This window comes from Crotalus tigris, unplaced genomic scaffold (assembly GCF_016545835.1).
Source record: "Crotalus tigris isolate CLP2741 ecotype Arizona unplaced genomic scaffold, ASM1654583v1 scf7180000017771.5222438, whole genome shotgun sequence".
Taxonomy (NCBI): domain Eukaryota; kingdom Metazoa; phylum Chordata; class Lepidosauria; order Squamata; family Viperidae; genus Crotalus; species Crotalus tigris.
Genome location: NW_024096622.1, coordinates 2,338,331 through 2,361,241, shown reverse-complemented (window position 1 = coordinate 2,361,241; position 22,911 = coordinate 2,338,331). Strand labels below are relative to the sequence as shown.

The 22,911-nt window shown below is 38.5% G+C and overlaps 1 protein-coding gene across 7 annotated transcripts; it reads left to right on the top strand.

The window, feature by feature from the left end:
- Positions 1-1,639: 1,639 nt before the first annotated feature.
- TAF1A (TATA-box binding protein associated factor, RNA polymerase I subunit A) lies at positions 1,640-20,758 on the top strand. Of its 7 annotated transcripts, none has more exons than XM_039341647.1 (13): positions 1,640-1,953; positions 4,125-4,268; positions 6,605-6,774; positions 8,118-8,231; positions 9,011-9,209; positions 10,730-10,860; positions 12,651-12,809; positions 14,460-14,603; positions 16,153-16,219; positions 17,229-17,352; positions 18,491-18,651; positions 18,756-18,824; positions 19,743-20,758. In XM_039341647.1, the coding sequence occupies exons 2-13, from the start codon at positions 4,133-4,135 to the stop codon at positions 19,862-19,864; spliced, it is 1,596 nt and encodes a 531-aa protein (XP_039197581.1). In that variant the 5' UTR covers positions 1,640-1,953; positions 4,125-4,132; the 3' UTR covers positions 19,865-20,758. The 7 variants fall into 7 exon arrangements, with proteins under 7 accessions (XP_039197581.1, XP_039197583.1, XP_039197586.1 ...); XM_039341649.1 differs by having other exon boundaries at positions 1,652-1,953; positions 6,629-6,774; XM_039341648.1 differs by lacking the exon at positions 1,640-1,953 and adding an exon at positions 1,966-2,100.
- The last annotated feature ends 2,153 nt before the right edge of the window (positions 20,759-22,911 follow it).

Below are 22,911 nucleotides of genomic sequence, written 5' to 3'. Positions count from 1 at the left end.
GAGAGCCTGTTACCTATGAAATGCAATTGTGTTCACCTTTGGATGGTTGGCAGAGGAGCCCTTTAAAATAACAAAATGTGTAAAGCAGACAGAGTTCCTGGTGCCAAATACACACTTTATGACTGTGTGCTATCCACTGTATCCTTCTGATCATTGCTATTTTCTTATCTGCAGTTACTATAAATAATTTTAATTATTAACTAATATATAAAACATCACATTTATTGTTTTATTTTATTTCATTCCAGGGAATCCTCAGTGTGAACCTGAACATTCTGAAAATTGCCTACTATTCCATTCCTTAAATGTAATGTCTAAATATAGTATAAAAGTAATTTTCTTTCAGCTGGCTTACTTTTTTGTTGATAACCAGGATCTTTGACCTACAACTGGGTTTTTGTGCCATACAAAGCGGAATATTTGCTGTACATCAGGTTCTTCATTCATCTGGATAAATGGTACAGAAGTGGAAACATGATACAGAACACAAATCCACAGTTAGTGTCAGTAAGTTACATAATAAGGCCCTTGGAGTGCTTTAGAATCCAGAGATATCATTGCTGGGTCTTGATTAGACAAAGAATTATTTACAAAGTTTCTGGTTCTGAGTCCCAAATCCATTTTACTTTGTAAGTATACTGAAAAGTCCCTGGCATGCAAGTTCCTTTGCAGACTTTGGCACACATCCATGAAATTCCTCTATGGCTACTTTTGTTCTTTATAGTTCACCAAGTTATCAGAGAATAAGCTTTACTATACAGCTGTAAGCTAGTTTGACTTTTAATGTAGATAATGATTAGGATTTTGCCATAGGACTAAGAATACCAAAGTTCAAGTGGAAACTCACTGGATTACTTTGGATCACAATAAAATAAAATTCAGTTTATAAGTAGGGAAACCATACTCTGTGAAAGAATGCATGCAATCATACAATCCTGTTTTCCCCAAGTACATGTAATATGTAAAGCTAGAATAGTCTGAGGAGAGAAAAACAGCGAGTTAACACTGAACATGCTGAGCCAATTAACATTTAAGCATAGATGGAAGAAATTTTTTCGTGCACAGTGATTAGATATAAATGAATGGTTAAATATTAGTAGAAAAAACTAGTTAATATTCTAGTCCCAAAGGAACTGGAGAATGTGGATTTTTAAGGATCACAGCTGAAGGGAGATAGTAATTCTGTCTGTATTACAGTATATTGCTTGAAACAAGTTTAGCTTCACATACTTTTCTTGACACCAGCATACATTAACCATTGCCTTCTTTCAAAATATTCTTAATTTAGCCTTCAGCCCTGGGATTTCTGGGTGATGGCCTGACCCTGCTTCACTAGGCTTAACCATCTAAAAAGGCCTCTCTACAAAAAGCATTTTCTGGAAATGAATCTGAAGTGGTGCACTTATATTAGCCTAGGTGTAAATATTTTAATACAGTATTAAAATAACTACAGTCCATAATATAAGACAGTACTGCACAGTGGTGAAAGACAACCTAAGAAAAAAGCCTGGGAAAAAAACCAAACTATTTGTCAACCTATTAGATCTTGCTTTTTCTTCAATTTATCTAGGTTCCAATTCTGTTATGTACCGAGAGACCACCAGAATCACTGAAAAATACGTAAATGATGAACTGGTATTATCTTTAACAAGGCTCAGTTTGCGAGCATAAAAACGCGTCCAGGGATTCCAAGGCGATGAAAGGACACCGGTAATTAGACACCAATTAGACACCAAAGGGAAAGGATTCACGCATGTGCAGGTGAATTTGATACTTTGAAAGGCGGAGAGTATCACGCAGAAAATCGTTTTTCCTGACGCCCAAATAAAAGATGGCGTTCGCTGCAGCAAAGCATCGGAAGTGAAAGAAAAGGCGTTGTCGTATAGAATGTAACGCGCATATTCTCGGAACCGGAACGAAGGGAGGTGGGAAGAAAGGAAGCTTCCTGTTCTGGTAGGTAGCGCTATCCTGAGAATTCTCAGATTTTGCGCTTTCATCGGCTGTTAAAAATAAGAAAAGGGAAGGAAACAATTTGTCTTACGAAGGGTGTGTAATGTGTATGGGTATTACAGCGTAACCAACGAATTCATTGACCATTAGGTAAGCGACGCCATAAAACACACCCTTCACAATAACTTTATAACTCAGTTGTTATTTCGTATTGTCGTTTTCCTTCCGCTCGTAAAACAAATGCTTAGAAAATGTGTCCTGCAAAGGCCAATTGAGTTTCCTGTTTTGCGGCTCTGGGGTTGCTGGGTGATATTGGAAAGACACTTTTTCTCTCTCCATAAGCCTGTGAATCTTATGCCTTTCAATTACAGGTTCTGTGAAACAAGGTGGGCTCTTAACTCCTTTCAGTCACATTATCTTGTACTTGGGAAGCACTCTCTGTTCAATGTAATTTTGTACTTGTAATAATGTAGAAATTTTTAAGTGCCACCCACTTCCCTAAGAGTTCTGAAGGTGTTGCAAGATGTAGGAAAAAGATACATGAAATTATTTATGTAAGGCACACTTAATGATTTCTATAGGACCAATGCTTTTATCAAAATGATGAAAGGAGCCTTGCATTTGAGGATTCAAGCTGCATCCTTTTCATATGTGCAAACAAAAGACTTCACACATGTTTAGAAAGGTGGCTTACAAAGCTGCAGGGCACATTACATCATTTGCCCCCTCCTTCCGGGTTTCTCTGCAAAACACACAAAAGTGAATACAGTAATATTGAAAGCCCAGGGAAAACAAATATTTTGAAGTTCTTGAATTGTTCCAAGGAGGGCGATTGTTTCAATCCCAATGGCAATTTATTCTACAATATGGTTCCTACCACAAAGAAAGCCAGATTGGTTGCTTATATTCAATTTATTCATAAAAGTCCATTGATTATCTGAGAGCACAGTAGTTTGTCCATGAATTCATAGCCTTGCAGGTATCTTGCATCTAATCTATGTAAAATTTTATAGACTACTGTGAGCACCTTCAGTTGTGCTTGAATGATTTTTGGTAGTCAATGAAACTGATTCAACATGGATAATGAGGCATCTTGAACAGGCTCTCATGCTAACGTATTGGATATAATCTGGATGTCTTCAAAGCCACGGAGAATAGATTGTAATATTCAAGTCATAAAGTTAGTACTATCTGAATCATTTAGAGTAGATTTGTCTCCATCTAATTCAGTGGTTCTCAACCTTTTTAATGCCGCGACCCCCCCCCAACCAGTCGTAAGTCGAGGACTACTCAATTGGTCGTAAGTCGAGGACTACTCAACTGGTGCAGCACCGTTTGCAGACTGGGACTTTTGGCGGGCTCAGCAGGGCAGAGACAGCCTGGACAATTCCTATTGGCTTTTGAAAGCCAATAGAATTAGACTCTATTCAAGAGAGTCTATTCTATTGGCTTTCAAAAGCCAATAGAATAAAAGGGAGTAGCACAGCTAAGGAAAAGAGGAAAAAAATGGCAGACTGCGTTGTTTGGCGACCCCCGTGAAATGGTCGTTCGACCCCAAATGGGGTCCCGACCCCCAGGTTGAGAACCACTTATCTAATATATCAACTTTATTATGTAGTTATCCAGATCATTGGTGGATTGAAGAGGCTGTTTATATTGTAAATCTATTTCTAGAGGGAACAAATCAAGAATAAACATCCCATAGCAGGTCTCTCTGTTTGATCCACCTTTAAGAGATATTGAAGCTTCAAAAGACTTCTTTGAGAATGGCCCAAAATTTCAGACCTAGGTATTTGCTGGAGTTTGGTGCTCATTTACTGTTTTTATTAATGATTATATGATTATAATTAATATAACCCAACTATTGTCCTAAGTATTTTTGATTCTTAGTTAATAAGGTTTCCTGATATTGCTTTATTTGAAATATGTGGCATTTTTCTTAATGGTTAAATGCTGATGTATGTAAGTGTATATTTCATGAAAAAAACTATTTCTGGGAGCCAGTTCAGGTGAAGAGACCTGTTAAACACATTTAAAACTATTAATGTTGCTGATTTTTTTCTAAACCATATAATGTATATTTTCCTCTTTACTGTGTTTTGCAGATTATTAGGTTTGATTTATTTATAAGCTTTACACTATTGTACAAGTAACGGGTTTTCTTCTAAATATAGTCATAGAAATGGATAACTTTGTTGAAGAACTGAGACAAGAAAGAAGGTCTCTGTCCACAGGAGAAACAGAGGATGAATCTGCAGCCAATGCTCTGGTCCCAGAAATTTATTTGCCTTTATTGCCAAAACATTTCAACCATCCAAGTAAGTTTTTACTGACATGATGGAAAGTAGAGATGAAGGAAAGCAGCAAAATCCTGGGGTCATTCTCTCTCCTTCTCCCATATACACCTTCATCAGCCTGCAGTATATGGTAGTGTTACCTTTATCTTTTGCTATGAACTTGTTATAACCAATTGTTTTCTTCAAAAAAATTGCATAATATATCTTTTGGGTGCCACTTTGAAATACAGTTGAGGAATGGTATGTTGAACATTAACCTAACATGGAATTCTCGTTTATAGAAAAACTAGCAATTAGAAAGATGAGTTCCAACCTAGCTGTTGCCCTGATACTTTATTTTTTCCTTTTTGCAAAGCAAATTCAATTGGGTGGCCTTTACCAGCGTGCTCTGCTATAGTACATATTTTTATTTATTCATTTGCTGAATTTGGGGGGGGTGTACAGTTGCTAGTTAACTATTACTGTTATTAATGTGATAGTGACATAGGATACTTAATAGGATACAGACTGGTAGTCGAAAATCACATATTAGTAACTTACAGTTTCTTCCTGCAATTCTGTGGCCAGACTTAGCATATAATTTTTATTTATTTGCATCCCATCTTTATTATTTTTACAAATAACTCACGGCAACAAACTTATCCAACACACCTTCCTCCGCGTATTTTCCCCACAATAACAACCATCCTTATGAGGTAGGTTGAAAGAGAGACTGACTGGCCCAAGGTAACCCAGCTGGCTTTCATGACTAAGACGGGACTAGAACTCACAGTCCCCTGCTTTCTAGTCTGGTGACTTAACTGCTAGGCCAAACTGGCTAATGTATCTAGTAAAGCTTCATCTGTTACCTATTGATCAGATTCTTCCATTTGTTCTGTTTCCCCAAATTCCCTTGTTGCTTTGGGACAAAATGTGAGTTCTTGGAGCAGTGGGGTACATGGAAAAGAGGATAGACCGGAGAATTAGTGGAAAGTTAAAGTGGCATCTGTAGCCTTAGATGTATTTAATAAAAGGGATCCTCTTTTGAAGCCAGTAAAAGAAGTTCTAGAAGCAATTAAACTGTAAGTAGCTTACTTGAAAGTCTTTGAAGAGAAGAGCACTGAACTTGAAAGGATATGGAATTCAGAATTTTTTAGCTGAGTCAAAGACCAATCACATGATCTGTCTAAAGTTAACTGATTGCAGTATTATTTTGTACTTTCAGATGACGATTGATTATCAAGATACTGTGCTTTTATACACTGTACACTGTTTACCTTAAAATTGATTTTTGTATAATTGAAAAATAGGCTCTGCACACAGTTACCTATGTCATAGCCACCTCTGGGTTTTTCTACTGTAATGCGCTCCACATGGGGCTGCCCTTGAAAAGTATCTGGAAGCTTCAGTTGGTTCAAAACATGGTGGTTTAGTGCAAATCTGGATTCCTCTTGTGGGAGCTGCTTCGGTTGCCACTTTGCTTCTGCATCCAATTCAGGGTGCCTGTTATTACTTTTAAAGCCCTATATGGCTTGGGGCCAGGTTATTTGATGGACCATCTTTTCCCAGTAGATCCAGTTGATCTACTTGATCCACCAGAGTGAGGAGACAAGGTATGTTAGGTCCATCTAGAGGGACTAAGATGAGGGGACTTTTCTGTGGTGGCTCCCTTCCTAAGGAACATCATCCCCATGGAGATAAGATTGCCCCCACCTTGATACTCTTTTGAAAGTCCCTGAAGATATGGTTTTGGCAGCCACCCTATGGATCTCAGGATGACTTGGAGCCCATTAAGTGATTTGTCTGAATGTTGTTGCCAGGAAGGTAGGAATGTATTGTTTTGTATTTGGGGTCTGGTCTTTGTAAGTCTCCTGGAGTCAAAGTGAGTGAGTTGGGTGGTCTTATAAATCTTTTTAATAAATAAATAAATAAAATGATCTGGCACTTTAAAGATGATAATCAGCATCTTGGATTGTGCTCAAAAAAAATTGGGATTCAGGGCAGGTCACCCAGATGTTCTTAATATTCTTCCAATAAGAAATATGCCTTTTTATTTTAATTCCATTGTAGGAAGGATTGTTTATGTTAATAACATTTGTGCAATCACCAGAAAAAAAGCTAAAATTCATAATGCTTTTCAGTTGATGTGACACATCCTAACCTATGCCAGGAAAATCCATGAATTTGATGCTTCAGGATACTGACAAAATTTCTGAGATAAGATAATGCCAAATTGATGCACAATATATTCTTGGAGTTCACATTCCAGACATGAATATAAATTCACATTTTCTCTGTAAATGGCAAACGTAGCTCCATAAATGCTTTAGGTATGCATTATTTATAAAACAAATAATGTTTTCTCATGTTGGTTGAAGCAAACATGGCTGTGAAATCTTCAGAATTTCAGAAGGTGAAAGAGGATTGTTTATGCTGTATCCAAGATGCTCTCTTACAAAGTCAGTGGCAGAGGGCTGCAGAATTAATGATAAGCTACTTGGAAATGCTGGAAAATACAACTGCAGAAAAAAGGGTGACAGCTCAAGAGGTAAGTAAATTAATTAATAGAATATCTTTGAAATGATTGGAAATATATCATTTCTTTAGCATGTGCCTCTATATAATATAATTAAGAACAGGATAAAAATGTCTCATTTATGCATTGTGTCGTGCATTTAGATGTATGACATGGGACATTTTTTCATAAATGTGGGATTCAAACCTTTTTTAGGCCGTAGGAACCTTTGAAAATTTGAATGTATGTAGTGAGTGCTCTCACAAAATGTCAGAGTAAGTTATAATGGGATTGTCTGTTCACAAAAAAGTTACAAACAATGCAGCCAATCATGAAATACTTATTTAGTTGACATAAGGCAGGCATGTCAAACACAAGGCCCGGGGGCCGGATGCGGCCCACGAACTGGTTTCACGTGGCCCACGAAACCATCCTGGAAACAGTGAGGGAACGGCCCCTGCTGTCTTGGCCCTGGCCCAGGCCAGCCGGGAGCCAATGTACAATTTTGTGGTGGCCATCTATGCTGAAATGCATTCAGTCTTAGCTCCACAAGGCCGTCTGGAAACAGTGAGGAACCAGCCCCTGCCGCGTCGGCCCCACCCCCTTGGGTGCATGCTGGAGAGGTGTCACCTTTTGTGAGGAATGAAGAAATGCACCATCGCCTGGAAGTGGCCAGCAAATGGCCCTCGCCTACTTCATATATCCGGCTTGATGGGCTCTGCCCTGGTCCCACCCCTTTCTGCCAGAGACCCTCAGATCTGTCCCACTCCTGCCCAGGCCCCCCGAGGCACCCTTGACACGAATGATGTAGAGCTGGCCATGCCCACCCAGTAGGCCACACCACTCTATCCACACCCACCCAGTAGGCTGCACCCACCCTGGCCACACCCCCCCGCCCCCCCGAGGGCAACCACATTTTTCTGGATACCTAAGCAACTTTCTTAAAGCCCTATCTTACAGTCACCTACCTTTTTTATTTTCTGTAATATATGTTGGGTCTATATGGGGTCCTGTATTCTATGTAAATAAAGATGATAGAGGCTGGTGTTTTGATCTGTAGAATGTCAGATCTCTCTATCTGTCTGTCTACCTGCCTATCTTATGGCACAGCTCATGGGGAAGTGAATATTGGAAATATAGTGTTCATAGGTATTGGGACTTTGATCAAGAAAATCAAAATGGCAACCTTGACCACAGGATTGACTTTGCCATGTTGACTTTCTTGACTTTGCCCCCTGTGCATGTCCTTGCTCATGGACATCATGTTAGTGATTTTGTTGTAAATAATTTATAAGGGTGCACCAGTAGTCACAGTGCATTTGCTTTTAGTACTGTGGTTTTATGATTTGCTCGTAATGTATTTTCTACCTCATTAGGAGATCTGGAGAATAGGAACTGAAATCCTGCAGCAGCATCCGCAAAGTAATATAGAAGAGATCAATCATTTTGCAGATCGGATGAAAAATTTAGGAGTCAAAAGATATTTAAAGGTAAGAAAAAAACTTTTAAGTAAAAATAACTTTAATGCAATATTTTAATATTGAAAACATGTTTTATTATGAGAATTCCTACTGATTCCTTTAAGAATATGATGTAATCTTAGAAAGGTCAAATATAAAATACATTTATAACCACATTGTCAAAATAGTTAGAAGCCACAATTCCTTCCTTCCTTCCTTCCTTCCTTCCTTCCTTCCTTCCTTCCTTCCTTCCTTCCTTCCTTCCTTCCTTCCCTGTTTTATTTTCTTATTTTACTTTCTAATATTTGTATTATTTTACCTTGTTAAAATTTCTTTGCTAAAAATATATTAAAAAAGAAAATATACTGTTATCATAAAATTTTAGTATAGATCTCTACATTACACTTCTTGTGTGATATTTTTGATAAAATATATGGCTTTAAATTTTAACGACACAGAATTGTATTTTAATTATGGCTTTGGAACTATTTAAAAACTGAGTAGTTCCATAATTGATTCTAACTGAATACCATAAGCTTATTTGTTCCACAACCTGGAAAAACCACTCTCATGTATCAGCAAAAAAGTGTGATTATTTCTATAGTAGGAATCTTTGATTTCTTATAGAGTTGACTGTCTAGCGTACCCATACACATCTGCAGTTGAAAGTGGTTCCTTGTTTTAAAACAGAATAGTTCTAAAGACACAACTCATATCTGAAGTTATTGGGAACTGCTGCTTTGTTTATGTGTATTGGTATCCAAAGTTGCTGCTTCTGTTCAACCTAGTAAACAAAGCTCAAATTACAGATTTCTTTAGAGCATGCCTTCCACCTTTTGTGCAGTGGATTTCTGGATGAAGCCTATCAGAATTTGATCTTGGCTGAAAGTTGGCGATATGGAGAAGAAACTGTTGCTCAGGAAAAAGAGCTGAAACTCGTTCAAGCTTATAAGGGATTGATAGGCTATTATATGTGGTTAAAAAAGAAGACAGAGCTTTTGGAGCTGGGTGAGTATGTGCCTGTAGATGCCACAGTGGCAGCATGCAGCAGTAACTGTTATAGTTGTCCGTGAATTTTTCAATTCCATTCATGAAATATGAAAGGTGAGACAAGGCTTTGGCTGAGTCTTCTCTGGCATGTTTGCTAGGAAGGAAGTTCTAGAGAATTTCATGGAATTAGTACCTGATGAAGTATGTAGAAGGTTTTGAAATTCATTTGGTACCTTCCTTAACAATGGGGATGGCTAAGGATTACTGTATATGTTGTTCCTCCTGTATTGCAATTTTTAAAAAAACTGACCCTGGAGAACTCAGATCAAATGGCTTTCTCATCTGGCTAATATTAGTTTGTTTGCTGATAAGCTCTATCAGAATTATTGGCCTTGGATAATCATAGTATTTAATTATGATTTGGAGCCATAATCAGGACTGTCAAAAATGCTGTCAATATGGTTTTGTTGATAAGCTAAATTTTTACAAAGGAAAGTGTAAGGAGAAATCATAATAATCTGTTAGTGATTTTGCAAAGGCACAAAATGAAATAGGGAAATGCTAGTTGCTCAGTTCACCTATGATATTTTACCACAGTAAGTATTAAGGTTGAGAACTGGGAAACTGTGAGCATCCTAGACCAAACTAAGTCTAACAATGCTAGCTAGTGAATTCCTGGAAACTTGGCACTTGAACAAATCACCCATTAGTGGACACAGAGAGATAAACCATATTTATACACCATCCAGAAGAGACAATAAAAAGCTAAGGAAATCAAAAGACCAGAACATATTCTTACCCACAGCCAACATTCAGATTGGTAGGGATCAGCATAAGACAAAAGATCAGGCAGAAAACAATACTCTGACCAAGGAACTACCAAAAGGAAAATCACTCCCCCACTGATACTCACAAGGCAAGTTACTCTATATAAATAAAGAACAACTCCCTTCCCAAACTAGCAATGATAATGTTACCTAGTTAGGTAATAAAATGTCTGTAAGCAAACAACAAAGCTCAGAGAGAACTAAGGACTCCACATTGTTACATATAACAGTAGTGGGAGAAGGTAAACACATCTGAGTTGTGTATTTCAAAGAAACATTCTGCCATCTCCAAAAGATATATAGATATATTTGGTTCTGAACTGATTACCTTGGGATGCTACTTTTGAGTTTCATAAAAGAGATACTGATCATAACTTACCAAGTATATTATTATGGCGAAGCATTGATGAAATATTTTGCCAGCTATGAAATGGAATGTTTTTTATCATTCTCCTTCACCATTCCTTTTATTGTTTGACTTCTTTACTATAAAAAATATTCAGGAGATCTGAAATGGCAGCTGTTGTATTGCAAATATGACATTTTCTTTCGTGTGTTCAATTTGAATTACTATATTCTTTGACTATCTCTTTTTTTTTAAGCTTTTCTTCCTGGAGGGTTTTTGAGAAGTTGATTTTAAAATTGAGGCTAAAATCATGATGTCATCTGTTTCAAATTGAATTTATGAGATGGATGTCTTGCCTTTCACAGATGAAGACAGCTGTACACAAACTTCTCTTCAACAGGAAATGCATGGCTTGTACCAGCAGGCTAAAGTCAGCCTCAGAGAAATAATCAGAATTCCTGGTGTTTGGGATCCTTTCGTAATTTGTTATGTGGATGTAAGAGCACCTTTTGTACAACAAACTTTCTGTGTCACATAATCTGGATGGCTGTCAGATGGGGCAGCTTTAGAGAGTCATTAAGTAACTCAGTGGTAGAGGCTTTTGCAGAGATTCAGAAATTTGTGAAAGTGCTATAAGCTCTACCATCACACAGCTATCTGTATAGTTAATCATAAAATAGTTATTGGATGGCTGGTATTGTCTTATGCTTAGTTTCATGGGCACATGTCCAACATTACAAAATTATATATTTAGTTCAAATGTTGTAAAAACACACAAAACAACCCTGATACATATTCATTTGTTTGATTTATATCTTACCTTTTGTTCAGGAGCTTGAGGCAGCATATATAGTGCTCCTTCCTCCCATTCCCCTCATAACAACCACTCGGTGAGGTAGGTTGAACTAAAAGAAAATGACTGGTTCAGAATTACTCCATGAGCTTCTATGGCTGAGAGTGGACTATGGCTGAGAGTGACTAGGTTTACATGTTACACTAAGCCATAATGTGATTTGTTTGTTTCTAGCTTAACATATTGTGGGAACCAGCCATTTGATCTATAAACCAAAGTTTATGATTCCACATATTTTTGTGGAACCAATCAGTCATGGGCTGGACCAGAACCTGCGGATTGTACTATTAAGAAACTAGATTTTAGGAAATATTTCCTGATGATATGTGGACATGTGACTCAGTGGAACAGTGGAACAGTTGCCTTATGGAATGACATGTTCTCCTTCAATGAAGGCCTTCAAACAGAGGCTGGTGATTCTTCTGTCCAAACTGCTTATTACATAATATGTGCCATGATACGTACTTTTCTCATCACGCATACACAGATGATCCGTTTTCCATATTTATCATTGTAGCAAAATCTTCCTTGATGCTGCAGTTCAGGTAGTTGACAATAGATGGCCCTATGGCATCAATTTTCAATGGTGAGATAAAAATTGTAAAAAGAAGCAAGGAAGGCAGCAGAAGAAAAAGGAAAGGGAAGTGGGGAAGTCTGTTGGATAATGAAAAAACAGAAAAACTAAATGGGAGAGGGTAGAGAAATACTGGGAAGTTTTTGTGAGCAGGAAATTGGAAAAGTATTGGAGAAGCAGCAAGTGGGGATACAGGTAGCTGGTAGTGCAATCAGGAGTTGGAAGAGAGCTCAGAGATCATTACGTCTAACTCACTGTGCAAAATTTGCTAAAGCATTTTGGACAGATGGCTATCCAGCCCCTGTTTAAAGATCTTTGCTGAGAAGGAATATATAGTTTCAGGAAGCAATCTGTTTCATTGCTTGAACCAATCAGTAATTTTCTCTCAGAATCTGAATTACTTTTCCTGTAGTTTTAATCCACTGAGCATGGTCAAGCCCTCCAGAGCAACAAAGAACAAGTTCACTCCCTCCTTCATATGGCAGCTCTTTAGTTATCCAAAGAGGGCTGTCATGATCTCAGCTCAGTCTTTTCTTATGCCGATTCCTTTAACTGTTCTTCCTAGGACCTGGTTTCCAGTCCCTGTACCATCTTAGTAATATTAGCAAGCAAAAGCTTCAATGGGCACTTGGGGGAGAGAAAAGCTTGTCAGGAAGCCTCAAGGGACACATACACTTCCCCCCCCCCGAACTGCACCTGGAGCCATATGTTTTTGCACCTTGCCTTAATGCAGTTTAAAAAACAATTGCACTGTTAAATTACTTTTACTTTAATCTCATTTTGTTGCAAAACAGTTTGGTACTACTTTGTAACCTTGTATTTGTTTTAAATGAATAGCTGAACATTTATGTTCTTTTAGTTGCTGGAACATTACGAGGAGTACGAAGAAGCACGGGAAGTGTTAAGTGACTATGCGTATAATTCCAAGTTTCCTTCCAACCCTAATGCCCATGTCTACTACTACCACTTTCTAAAGAGAAGGGGGGAATCCAGGAAAACCCAGATCTCTGCACTGCAGGCAAGAATTCTGGAGTTTTACTATTCTGTTTGTTTATGATTCTGTTCTTACTCTCTTTTATCTGTGAATAATGAAGAACACAAACTGGCTAATGAATGTTTTCTTGAAAGTTGAATATGTCTAATATAGTGTACCAAATAGCTTGCCAAAATCAACAGAATTTAACAACTAGAGGTAGTCCTCAGCTTACCCCTGATCATTTTATGATCCTTTGGAGTTACAACAGCCTTGGAATGGTGCTTTATGACCCATAAAGCACTTCTGGCTGTTGTAAAATATCACACACAAAAACACATACACACAGACATACACACACACATACACACACAGAGAGACAAAGTCATGTAATTGCATTTATGGTGCTTGGTAGCCGACTTGCATATATGATCAGTTGCAGCATCATGTGGCCATAGGAACGTGATTTGTGATTTGTCACAATTTTCAGTGGGGTTCTTTTTTGGGTGATTTCTGACAAAAAAACACCCCTTTGGAAAAATGGATACATTTAATGATTGTATTATTCCTTTAAGGATTGTGTGATTCACTTAACAACTACTGTGAAAAATGTAAAAAAATTTATATAGGTCTGGTGGTGTGGGTGTCTCGACTTAACAACTGCAGTGATTTACAGCTGGATTTCTGGTTTCAAGTTGAGAAATTTATTTATTTATTGATTGATTGATTGCCTGTCTGGCCATGGGGCTACTCTAGGTGGCTTATAACAGTAAAAAAGGAAGAAATGAAAAGAGTGTAAACAGTACAGAAATAAGATAATAGAACAATGAAACAATGAGAAAGAACACAATGAGAATACATTAATATGAAAACCAAAAAAAGATGGATGGGTGGACAGCAGAAAACAAGAGGGGGGAGGTGGAGTCTGCCATCAACCCAGCAGCCTCCTTCAGAGTGGAACTTCCCCGTTTGGACCCTGGGCCAATCAGCAGAACCAGGTTTTCAGGCTCTTGCAGAAGGACAGGAGGGTGGGGGCAGACCTTACTTAGAGGGTGAGATGTTCCAAAAGGTAGGAGCTGCAGCAGAGAAGGCTCTTTTTCTGCATCCTGACAGGCATAGTTTTTTGACTGACTGGATCCAAGTAGGCCCTCTTTGCTGGCACAAGTAGGATGGGCTTGTCCTAGCAGGACAAGGTGGTTCATTAGGTAGTCTGGACCTATGCCATTAAGGGCTTCAAAGGTCATAACCAACACCTTGAACTGCACTTAGAAGCAGACCGTGAAGTTCATGGAGCAGTGGTGTAATATAGGTCGTCATAGGGGCCACAAAGGCTGCTCTTGCTGCTACACTTTGCACCAGTTGAATCTTCCAAATAGATTTCAATGGTAGCCCCATGCAGAGAGCATTGTAGTAGTCCATATGACAGATGACCAGGACTTTAGTAACTGAGTGCAGGGAGCCATGATCCAGGTAAAGTCATAGCTAGTGCACAGATTGGGACTGTGTGTAAGCTCTCTTAGTCACGAGCAGGAAATGTGAGGCCAGGAGAACCCCTAGGTTGCAAACTAGGTGTGAGCAGGGCAGTGCAACCCCATCCAGAATGAAGGATGACAAATACTCGGATCCTGAGGCTTCTTGTACCCAAAACCACTCTGTCTTGCCAGGGTTCATTTGAAGTCTGCTGTCCCCAACCAGATCCTTAACAGCCTCCAGGCATTGCAAGAAGGCAGAGACAGCATCACTCGGGTTACAATGTCTAGAGATGTAGAGCTGAATATGACCAGCATATTGATGATGTCTCAAGCCATGGTGACAAGTGATCTTACCCAACAACTTCATGTATGTTGATCTAAGTTCCTACATTCTTAACTTAAGCTGGAACAACACCATCAGGGTGGCACAATAACGTAGAGGTAGTCCTTGAATTATGACTTATGATCACAAGTGGGACCATATTGCTAAGTGATGGGGCCATTAACTATGACTGATTTTATGACCATTAAATGAATCACATAATCGTTAAGCAAATTTGGCTCCCTCCTCCCCAATTGACCTTGTTGGAAGCAGACTGGGAAGATTGTAAATAGCAATCACGTGTCCCTGGGATGCTGCAGACTTCATAAATACATACCAGTTGCAAAGATCATGTGACAGCAGGGACCATCACAGGCCATTGTTTTCAGCACCATCATAATTTCAGATGTTCACTAAATGAATGGTCATAATTTGAAAACTACCTATACGCAGCAACAGAAATTCTCCAAACCCAGATTGTTTTTTTTAAGAATGTTATCCTGTTTTATCGCAGAACTGCTAATGCACAATTTGCTCAAGGGAATACAGTGTCTTTACAGTAAATAGGAACTTGGGAGTGTGGAGAGGGGCAAATGTAATGTCTATTTGCAATTTCTTCAACCAAATATATTTTTTTCCTAGGCTTGAGCAATGATGCTGGGAGAAGGCAGGGCTGCTTTAAGAAGTTGCAAACATGTACCCCTGGGCTTTCCAAACCACCTTTCGTATTTGTAATTAAAATATTGCACAGTCTTTTAGATGTAGATAATCACCGTCTTCTGTGCTGATATATTCCCTTATACTGTGTTTTTCAAGTGTAAAATGCTCAAACAAGTACTTTTTAGAAAACAAATTAAATGCAATAATTGCACGACAACCCTAAAATATTTGTCATATAAATTTGACACTATTATTATAGTAAGAATGCAGTGCCAGTAATCTTTGCAATAACTGGAATAGATTAATGGGCTGACTTCAGTTTCTATGCACCTTTTTTGCTTAATAAAATATAATTTTTTGATGCCAGAATACGTATTTCAAACTCTTTAGCGTGGCATGTACTTTACACCTGATACACAGATAATCCTTGATTTACAACGACAATGGAGCCTGGGATTTCAGTCATAAGTTGTTGCAGTTGTAAGTTGATGTACTACATAAGCAGACTCAACCTTTTTAAGATGGTCATTAAGCAAATCACATCATTTTCTGCTGGAAAATGGCAAAAAAAAAAAAGTAACAGATTGCAGTCATGGGATGCTGCACTGGTCATAAATGCAATCTCATCATTTCACCCATGTGCCCAAAATGCAAAAATTTGATTCTGTTTGTGTGTGTGGGGGGGAATGTTAACTTTGAGATTGGGCTATAAATAGCTTTTCTCAAGCCTGTTGTATCTTCAAATTAAGACTGGTTAAGGATTGGTGATAAGTTGAGGACTACCTGTAATGTGCCTTTCACTCTGAGGTGAAACTGGCAGTCTAATTCTGTCCTCTGGTATAAACGTCTGCAGGTATCTTCTGTAAAACCATTGAGATGTAAAAGTGCCTAGTTTTGCTTTCCAACATTCACCCATTTGCCTGTTTCTTCCTAGATCCTGCATGAGCTTGTTCCTTCCCATGAACTAATGCTGGAATTTTACAACTTGCTTAGAAAATCGAGTGAGTCTTTTTAAGGTATCCCAGCATTGAACTCAGATTAGTTGCTCTGTTCCTCCCTTGAGCCATAATTAAAAGAAAAAGTTTCAAGCAAATCCTAATGCAAATAAAAGTTTACGACCAAGAGTTCCTTTTACTATCTTGGACTTATCTCTTGGAGGAAAGCAGAACAACCGTGTTCTACCTGCATTGGTTACAGCCTGACTAAATTATTGCAAGGCATTCTGTGTAGAACTGCCTTTGTTTTGAAAACATCGCTATAGATCAGGGGTTCTCAACCTTGGCAACTTTAAGACTTGTGGACTTCAACTCCCAGAATTCCTCAGCCACAAAGCTGGCTGAGTTGCTCTGGGAATTGAAGTCCACAAGTCTTAAAGTTGCCAAGGTTGAGAACCCCTGCTATAGATGATAGTGCCTGGATGTTCATGAAAGCCAAGCACACTGATTAAATTATTCTGATATTGTGCTAATTACTGTTTCCTTTTTTTCCTGGCTCACTTTATCTTATTGGTTTTCATACTAAAAGGCTTGATACCTGAACTCCTATGAACCTGCCCATATCTTGTGATGGGTCCCTCTGTTTCTGGCCCTCTAATAATATCCAGCAAAGGCCTTGTTTTAGCTGGGGCCTGCTATTATTGAATAATATATATCATTGGCTTTTAAGCTAATTTTAAAAACTAGTTTTTATCACATACTTTTTAATTCACTTTATATTGAGTCCTTTTCAATCTCCTATAATTTCCAACTACCTTGGTTAAAAGCTAGGAATTAGTGGCTGACTTTAGAATGGTGTCTGGTTGGGGAAGGTTCATATATAGTATCTTATCATTGCAAATTGAAGAGATTATATCCAATACAATTAGTTGCTAATACTACAGCTGTTAGTGGATTATTGTGCTTGGTTTCAGAAATTGAAAAACCAAGTCTCACCAACTGGAAAATGAGAACTTTTATCTCTTTTGCTTATATTAGAATATTATAAAAATAATGGAATCTATTCTAATTTCAGAAAAAAGGAAAAAACGTAAGTTACAGCTGAAAGTTATTTTTGGAGCCTTGGATTTTGCTGGATGGAAGGAAAACGTAAAAGCTTGGAGTTATTTAGCAAAACAGACAGTAGAAATTCTGCAAAAGTAAGTCTATCGGGTCTTGCAATATGATTATAGCCATATAAATATTTGTGCTATATGTATTGTAAAAATCTAATGTACTTTAATTTTCTTGGGGAAGAGGTCTAGCCCTCTGCATAAAATGGGGGATCTTTTCAGATGGAAATAAGATATTCTTAAAAAATAGAATCTGAAATCCAGAGTTGGAAATGTTCAAGAAAATTTAGCAATCTCCTTAAGTGAGCATTAGGTAATTTTAATAAAATGCACATTTGGGAAGGGTTCTTTTCCCTTAAATTCTAGACTTTAGATGACCCATCCGTACCAGGTCAAAACATTAAAAATCAAAGTAAAAAAATAACTATATTGAACTCAATGCAATTGCATAGTAATGTGCTGAATTTTTGAAAAATCAGTTACATAAGAGTTTTTATTGCTGGACTCCATTGAAAGATTCTAACTGATTAAATACAGGACAAAGCTATACTTGCCCAAAGTGATATCTGATTAGAACAAAGCTGTGTTTACTTGGATTTCCTGGCTAACATTCATCTTGCTTTGCCTGTCCTTTTGAATTTAAGCTAGATTTGAGTTAATTTTTAGCGTGAGTACGTTCATAATTGTATGGAAAACAGAAATGGCCCTATATGACCCAGACTAAATTTTTTGAAGCAATGTATGCTTTGTACCCGATCTTTGCAATTTTTTACAGGTGGGCCTTGAGTTAACTATTCACTTAGTGACTGTTCAAAGTTACAACGGCACTGAAAAAAGTGACTTGTGACCATTTTTCGCACTTAACAGGCATTGCAATATCCCCATTGTCATGTTGAGCAAATTGGACGCTTGGCAACTGGGATGTATTTATGATGGTTGCAACGTCCTGGGGTTATGTGATCACCTTTTGTGACCTTCTGATAAGCAAAGTCAAGGCAGAAGCCAGATTCATTTAATAGCTGCAGTGATTCCCTTAACAACTGTTGCAGTAAGTGGGGCAAAACTCACTTAACACTTAGCAATGGAAACTTTGGACTCAGTTGTGGTTGTAACTTGAGGACTGCCTGTAATAAAGTAGGAAATTCCCCTACTAATATTTGAGATCTATCTATTCAGGTTGTGATCTAATGCAGATACTACTGGGTTTTCTTTAAATGTTTTTCAGCTCTGATAAGCAATTTCACTGGCTCAAAAAGGAGTGGGATATTCGAAAGGACTGGTGGCCGGCTTTTCATTTCAGTCTTTATTTGGCAAAAAGTAACTGGCAGGAAAACCAAAAGCTCACTTGTGAAAAAGTTCTGGTAGCTGGAATACTGCTGGGAAAAGGTAAGGTTTTCTTTCCCTATAAATAATATTTTATTTTATGTTAATGATGATTTCAAATACTATTTAAATAGTGTTAAAAAAACTATTCCTCTTTCCCCATAAAGTGTGCATAGTCCATAACTATGCCATGAAGAGCTTTATAGGTGATTCTCAGCGCACTCAATTGCGTCCAGGTGAGAAGTGAAAACTAGTGCCGCTGTCAAAGTAGCAGTGGTACACAGGCATCATAACTATCTGGGCCACTGTATTCTAGCCAATTGTACTTCTGAGTAATCTTCAAGGGCAACCTCATATAAAACATATTGAAGCAATCTAACTGGGAGGTGACTAAGGAGTCAGTGACCATGAGCTCGGCTTTCCAATCTAGGAACAAGTGCAATTGGCACACAAAATGGAGGTGTGCAAAAGCCCTCCCTGCCACTGCTGCCACTTGCTGTTGAAGCAAGAGCCAAGTCAAAAAAAAAAACCTGGCAAATTTCACACTAATTCTGGTGTCTGATAAGTCATATCCTTCAGGGCTTTGTGAAGCTGCAGCCTGACCATCTTCTCAATAGCTTTCCCTAAAAGGAAAAGTTGGAGGCAGGGTGAAAATGAGGTTGATTTAATAGACAGGTGACCATGCTTAAATTGCTCTTGGTAATGTCTCAGGACCAACAGGTGCAAATTGTCCTCAGAAAATTGAGCCACTTCAGAGGACCTACCCAACTGGGTCTGGCTCAGAGCAAATCCGAATGACTTCATATAGCAGTTGCCTCAAGTGGTCTTCAAGATGGCCCTGCAGATATTTCTCTGGTCTTTCCCTCTCCAGGAAGAACTTGGTCACCTTGAACAGGGCTGCAGAGGCAGTAAGAGCAGAAAAATAGTTATGTTTGGCTGCTTTCCTTGCCACAAAGTAATACCTGTATTTGTCTGGATTTGCTATTCATCTCCAAGTGCCTTTTCTGATGTTTCATTTCCTAGAGTTAACAAAATATGTCCAGTTGAATTGACTAATTGTGTTTAGAAGAGCCCTACTTGGGTCACAAGTTATTTTAATACCATTGTTGTGTCACATTTGTGCTAATGCCATTTCAATTTTTATATATTTTTAGACTGCAAGTACTTTAAATATGTCACAAAAGAAGCTTGCAAAGTTCAGAAGAAAAAGTTCCGACAGTTGAAGACATTTGTGAAGAAACACAACTGGGTCAGTTTAAGATTGGCTGCTACGTGATTACTTAGTGTCAAATCTCTTGATTTTTCAAGGGTGTTAGATGATTTGGATGTCCTGTATACACAAGTCATCCTGACAAGCAATTATTGTAAAATTCAGGTAATTCTTGAGATGTGATCGGTCACCTAAGGGCTATTTGAAGTTACAACACTCCCCTCCCCAAAAAAGCTACATATGATCTATTTTGAAATATGGCTGCTGCAGCACCCCTTACAACTGGCAACAGGGATGTTGCAGCATCCCCCACCTCTCTCCCCCCCCCAATGGCCTGACCCCCTGGGACCCCACAGTGCTTGGTCTACTCCCCATGCCTCCTGGAAGCACCTGCCATTTTCCATAAACTGACAGTTTCTTGTGGAAATGGTGGCTGCTTTCAGAGCATTCTGCCCTGGTCAGTTGGCTGTTGGGAGACTGCAAAGCTCTCCTGGCTCTTGGGAGGCTTTGGCGAAGCCAGCTGCCTGCATGCAAAAGTGGTAGCTTCAGGATTATCTTCCCAAAGGTGGCTTTATCAGGCATGCACAGAGGCTTGTTTGGAAGCTTCTCTGGCATTGGAACATGGCGCTGGGCCTTAATCTAACTGGGCTCTTTCCCCCCCCCCCCCGCTGAGCTGTTTTTGGCTTTGCTGCTTGTCTGCTTCCTTTATGGATCCAGCTGAGTGATGGGCCTTCCCCATCCAGAAGGCACCCCATGCTCCACTTAACAACCCACATTTGTTGAAGGGCATCAGGGAGAGCAGGGATGGGGATTGTTAAGCAAGACTGTTTCGCTTAATGGCCATCCCCTCTTACGACTGTAATGGGCAGGCTCCATTACTGTCCTAGGTCAAGGACTACTTGTATGTATATGTAGAAGAGTTGTATTTTTTTTACAATAAAAATATGCTTCTGTAATAAATCTGTTTCATGAATGAACTTCTTTACTTTTTTATTTATGTTTATGTTAAAATAAAAATCGAGGCTTTAGATTTTAGACTTTTAAAAATTGAGACTTTAGAGGAAATAGACATAATAATTTACATTTCCAAAATTGCACATGCAGTACAACACTTGAAACTTATTTAAAATGTTTATATGTCTGCCCATCTTGTGGCACCACAACTCAAAATACGTTAAATATGGATGTGGCTAGTGTTTATATATAATTTTTGAACAGGCACATGGTGCTCTTTGATGCTTCCTGAAGGCATATATTTCTGAAGGCTTCCTGGTTCATGGATAGCATGTTGTAGTATATGAGGACCAAGCTCAAGAGGCGGGCAGGACTAACCTTGGAAAATGGTGAAGTTAGTGCCTTAAATAACTACACAGTGTAAGCCATTGTGTAAGTTGACTGATTATCAATGCATACATTTATTTATATTTTAGAGAATTGAAACTGTAAGCTGGTTTGAAACACCAAAGAACAGGTTCTTTAAAGAACATTCTGTATAAGGTTAACCTGAAAGAAAGGAATATCATGGACATATATCTATGATATGTTTTAAAAGAGTATTCATCCATCCAGCCCAACCTCTAGTCCTTGGAACTGTGTCATTGTCTGATATGTGACTAGACAAAGCAACTCACAAAGATATCCTGCAGAGAATGTCTAGACGTGGACAAGGCAGCTTCTGCCCTTCAATGAGTGATAAAAAAACATGAAAATGAGTAAGACAGCTGCTACAGAAGGATGACGTCAGTCTTTATTCTTATTGGCCAATGTATATTTCTTCTAGTACAGTTTTGTAAATGAATCCACAACTCTCAACAAACTTATTGGGCAACGGTAGAACTGAATTGCCTTCAGCCACTTCTGGTAACTCCCAGCGTTTCTAAGCAAGCTGCAAAGTTCTTTCCATTTTCTGATATCTATATTAGATGCAAAGGAGCCTAATTAGATGCAAAAGGAGCCTATATAGATGGAAAAGCCTAATTAGATGCAAAAGCCTAATTTTGCCAGATCACTTCTTGACTGCACACGACTCCTATTTTCTTGTGGCTTCAGGCAAGGACATTAATACAATATTGCTTTAGTGTATTGGAAAAAGGTAACAGATATGCAAAGATTTGGGCTTAAAACTTTTTTTCTTTTAAGTTCTAGTTAAGCCTGTATTCAGCTCTGGGAAGAATGGGGGAGGGTTTTGGGGTGGGTTGGGAGGGATTGGGGAAGGGGTTTTTATTGTAAAATCTTAAAAATTTTTAATAATAAAAAAAAGATATGCAAAGAATAACTTTGACCATCATTTTTCATGATGGTGGAACTTGGGAGGCCATTTCTGTGGCTGGCAGACTATGGCATTAATTTTTTTAATTGTTCCACTCTATCATGTTTCATTGAAAGGCTGACTTGGTAGAACTTGGATATTGCCATATGATAGAGTGGGGTTTTGGGGTCACAGAAGGCAAACGAGGGAGGGTAGTTTGATTCATAATTATCCCCATACAGTTTTGAGTTACAACTGGCTCTTTCCTTGATCAGCCTAGTGTAGGGGGTCTGCAATCTTGACAACTTTTAAGATTTGTGGACTTCAGCTCCCAGAATTCCTCAGCCAGCTATGCTGTCTGAAGAATTCTGGGAGCTGAAGTCCACAAGTCTTAAAGTTGTCAAGGTTGCAGACCCCTGGCCTAGTGGATTCACAGAGCAAATTAATTTGCTCCTGTGCAGTTTACAATGTTTTGTAAATCCAACCCATAAGTAACAACAAAAATAGTATACAGTATTTAGGCCCAAGGGCAAAAAAGGAAAGTAAAATATAGCAAGTACAGTACTATCTAATAAAGCAGAGTAAAAAGTTGATGAAATAAAAAAGGACAGAAGATTAATAACTGGTTTAAATCTTTTGGGGGAAGAGTAAGCTGCCAGTTAATTACTTAATTTGAAATCAGACTCAGTCTGGCACCTCACAGCAACCAGAAATGAGATAAAATTTCAGTCTGCCATATACAGAATTCTTGAACTGCTAATTTAGACAGGAGCAGAGCTCAGGAGCAGAGCACTTTATATACAGAAGATATAGTGCACGTGTGCCAGAGGCGGCACTCAGAGCTCTCTCTGTGAGCATGCACACC

Excerpts from the sequence above, each read along its gene's own strand:
- TAF1A (XM_039341647.1), top strand. The coding sequence starts at position 4,133 with ATGGATAACTTTGTTGAAGAACTGAGACAAGAAAGAAGGTCTCTGTCC. Across the intron at positions 8,232-9,010 it reads GAGTCAAAAGATATTTAAAG|ATTTCTTTAGAGCATGCCTT; the intron begins GTAAGAAAAAAA and ends CTCAAATTACAG. Across the intron at positions 16,220-17,228 it reads CAACTTGCTTAGAAAATCGA|AAAAAAGGAAAAAACGTAAG; the intron begins GTGAGTCTTTTT and ends TTCTAATTTCAG.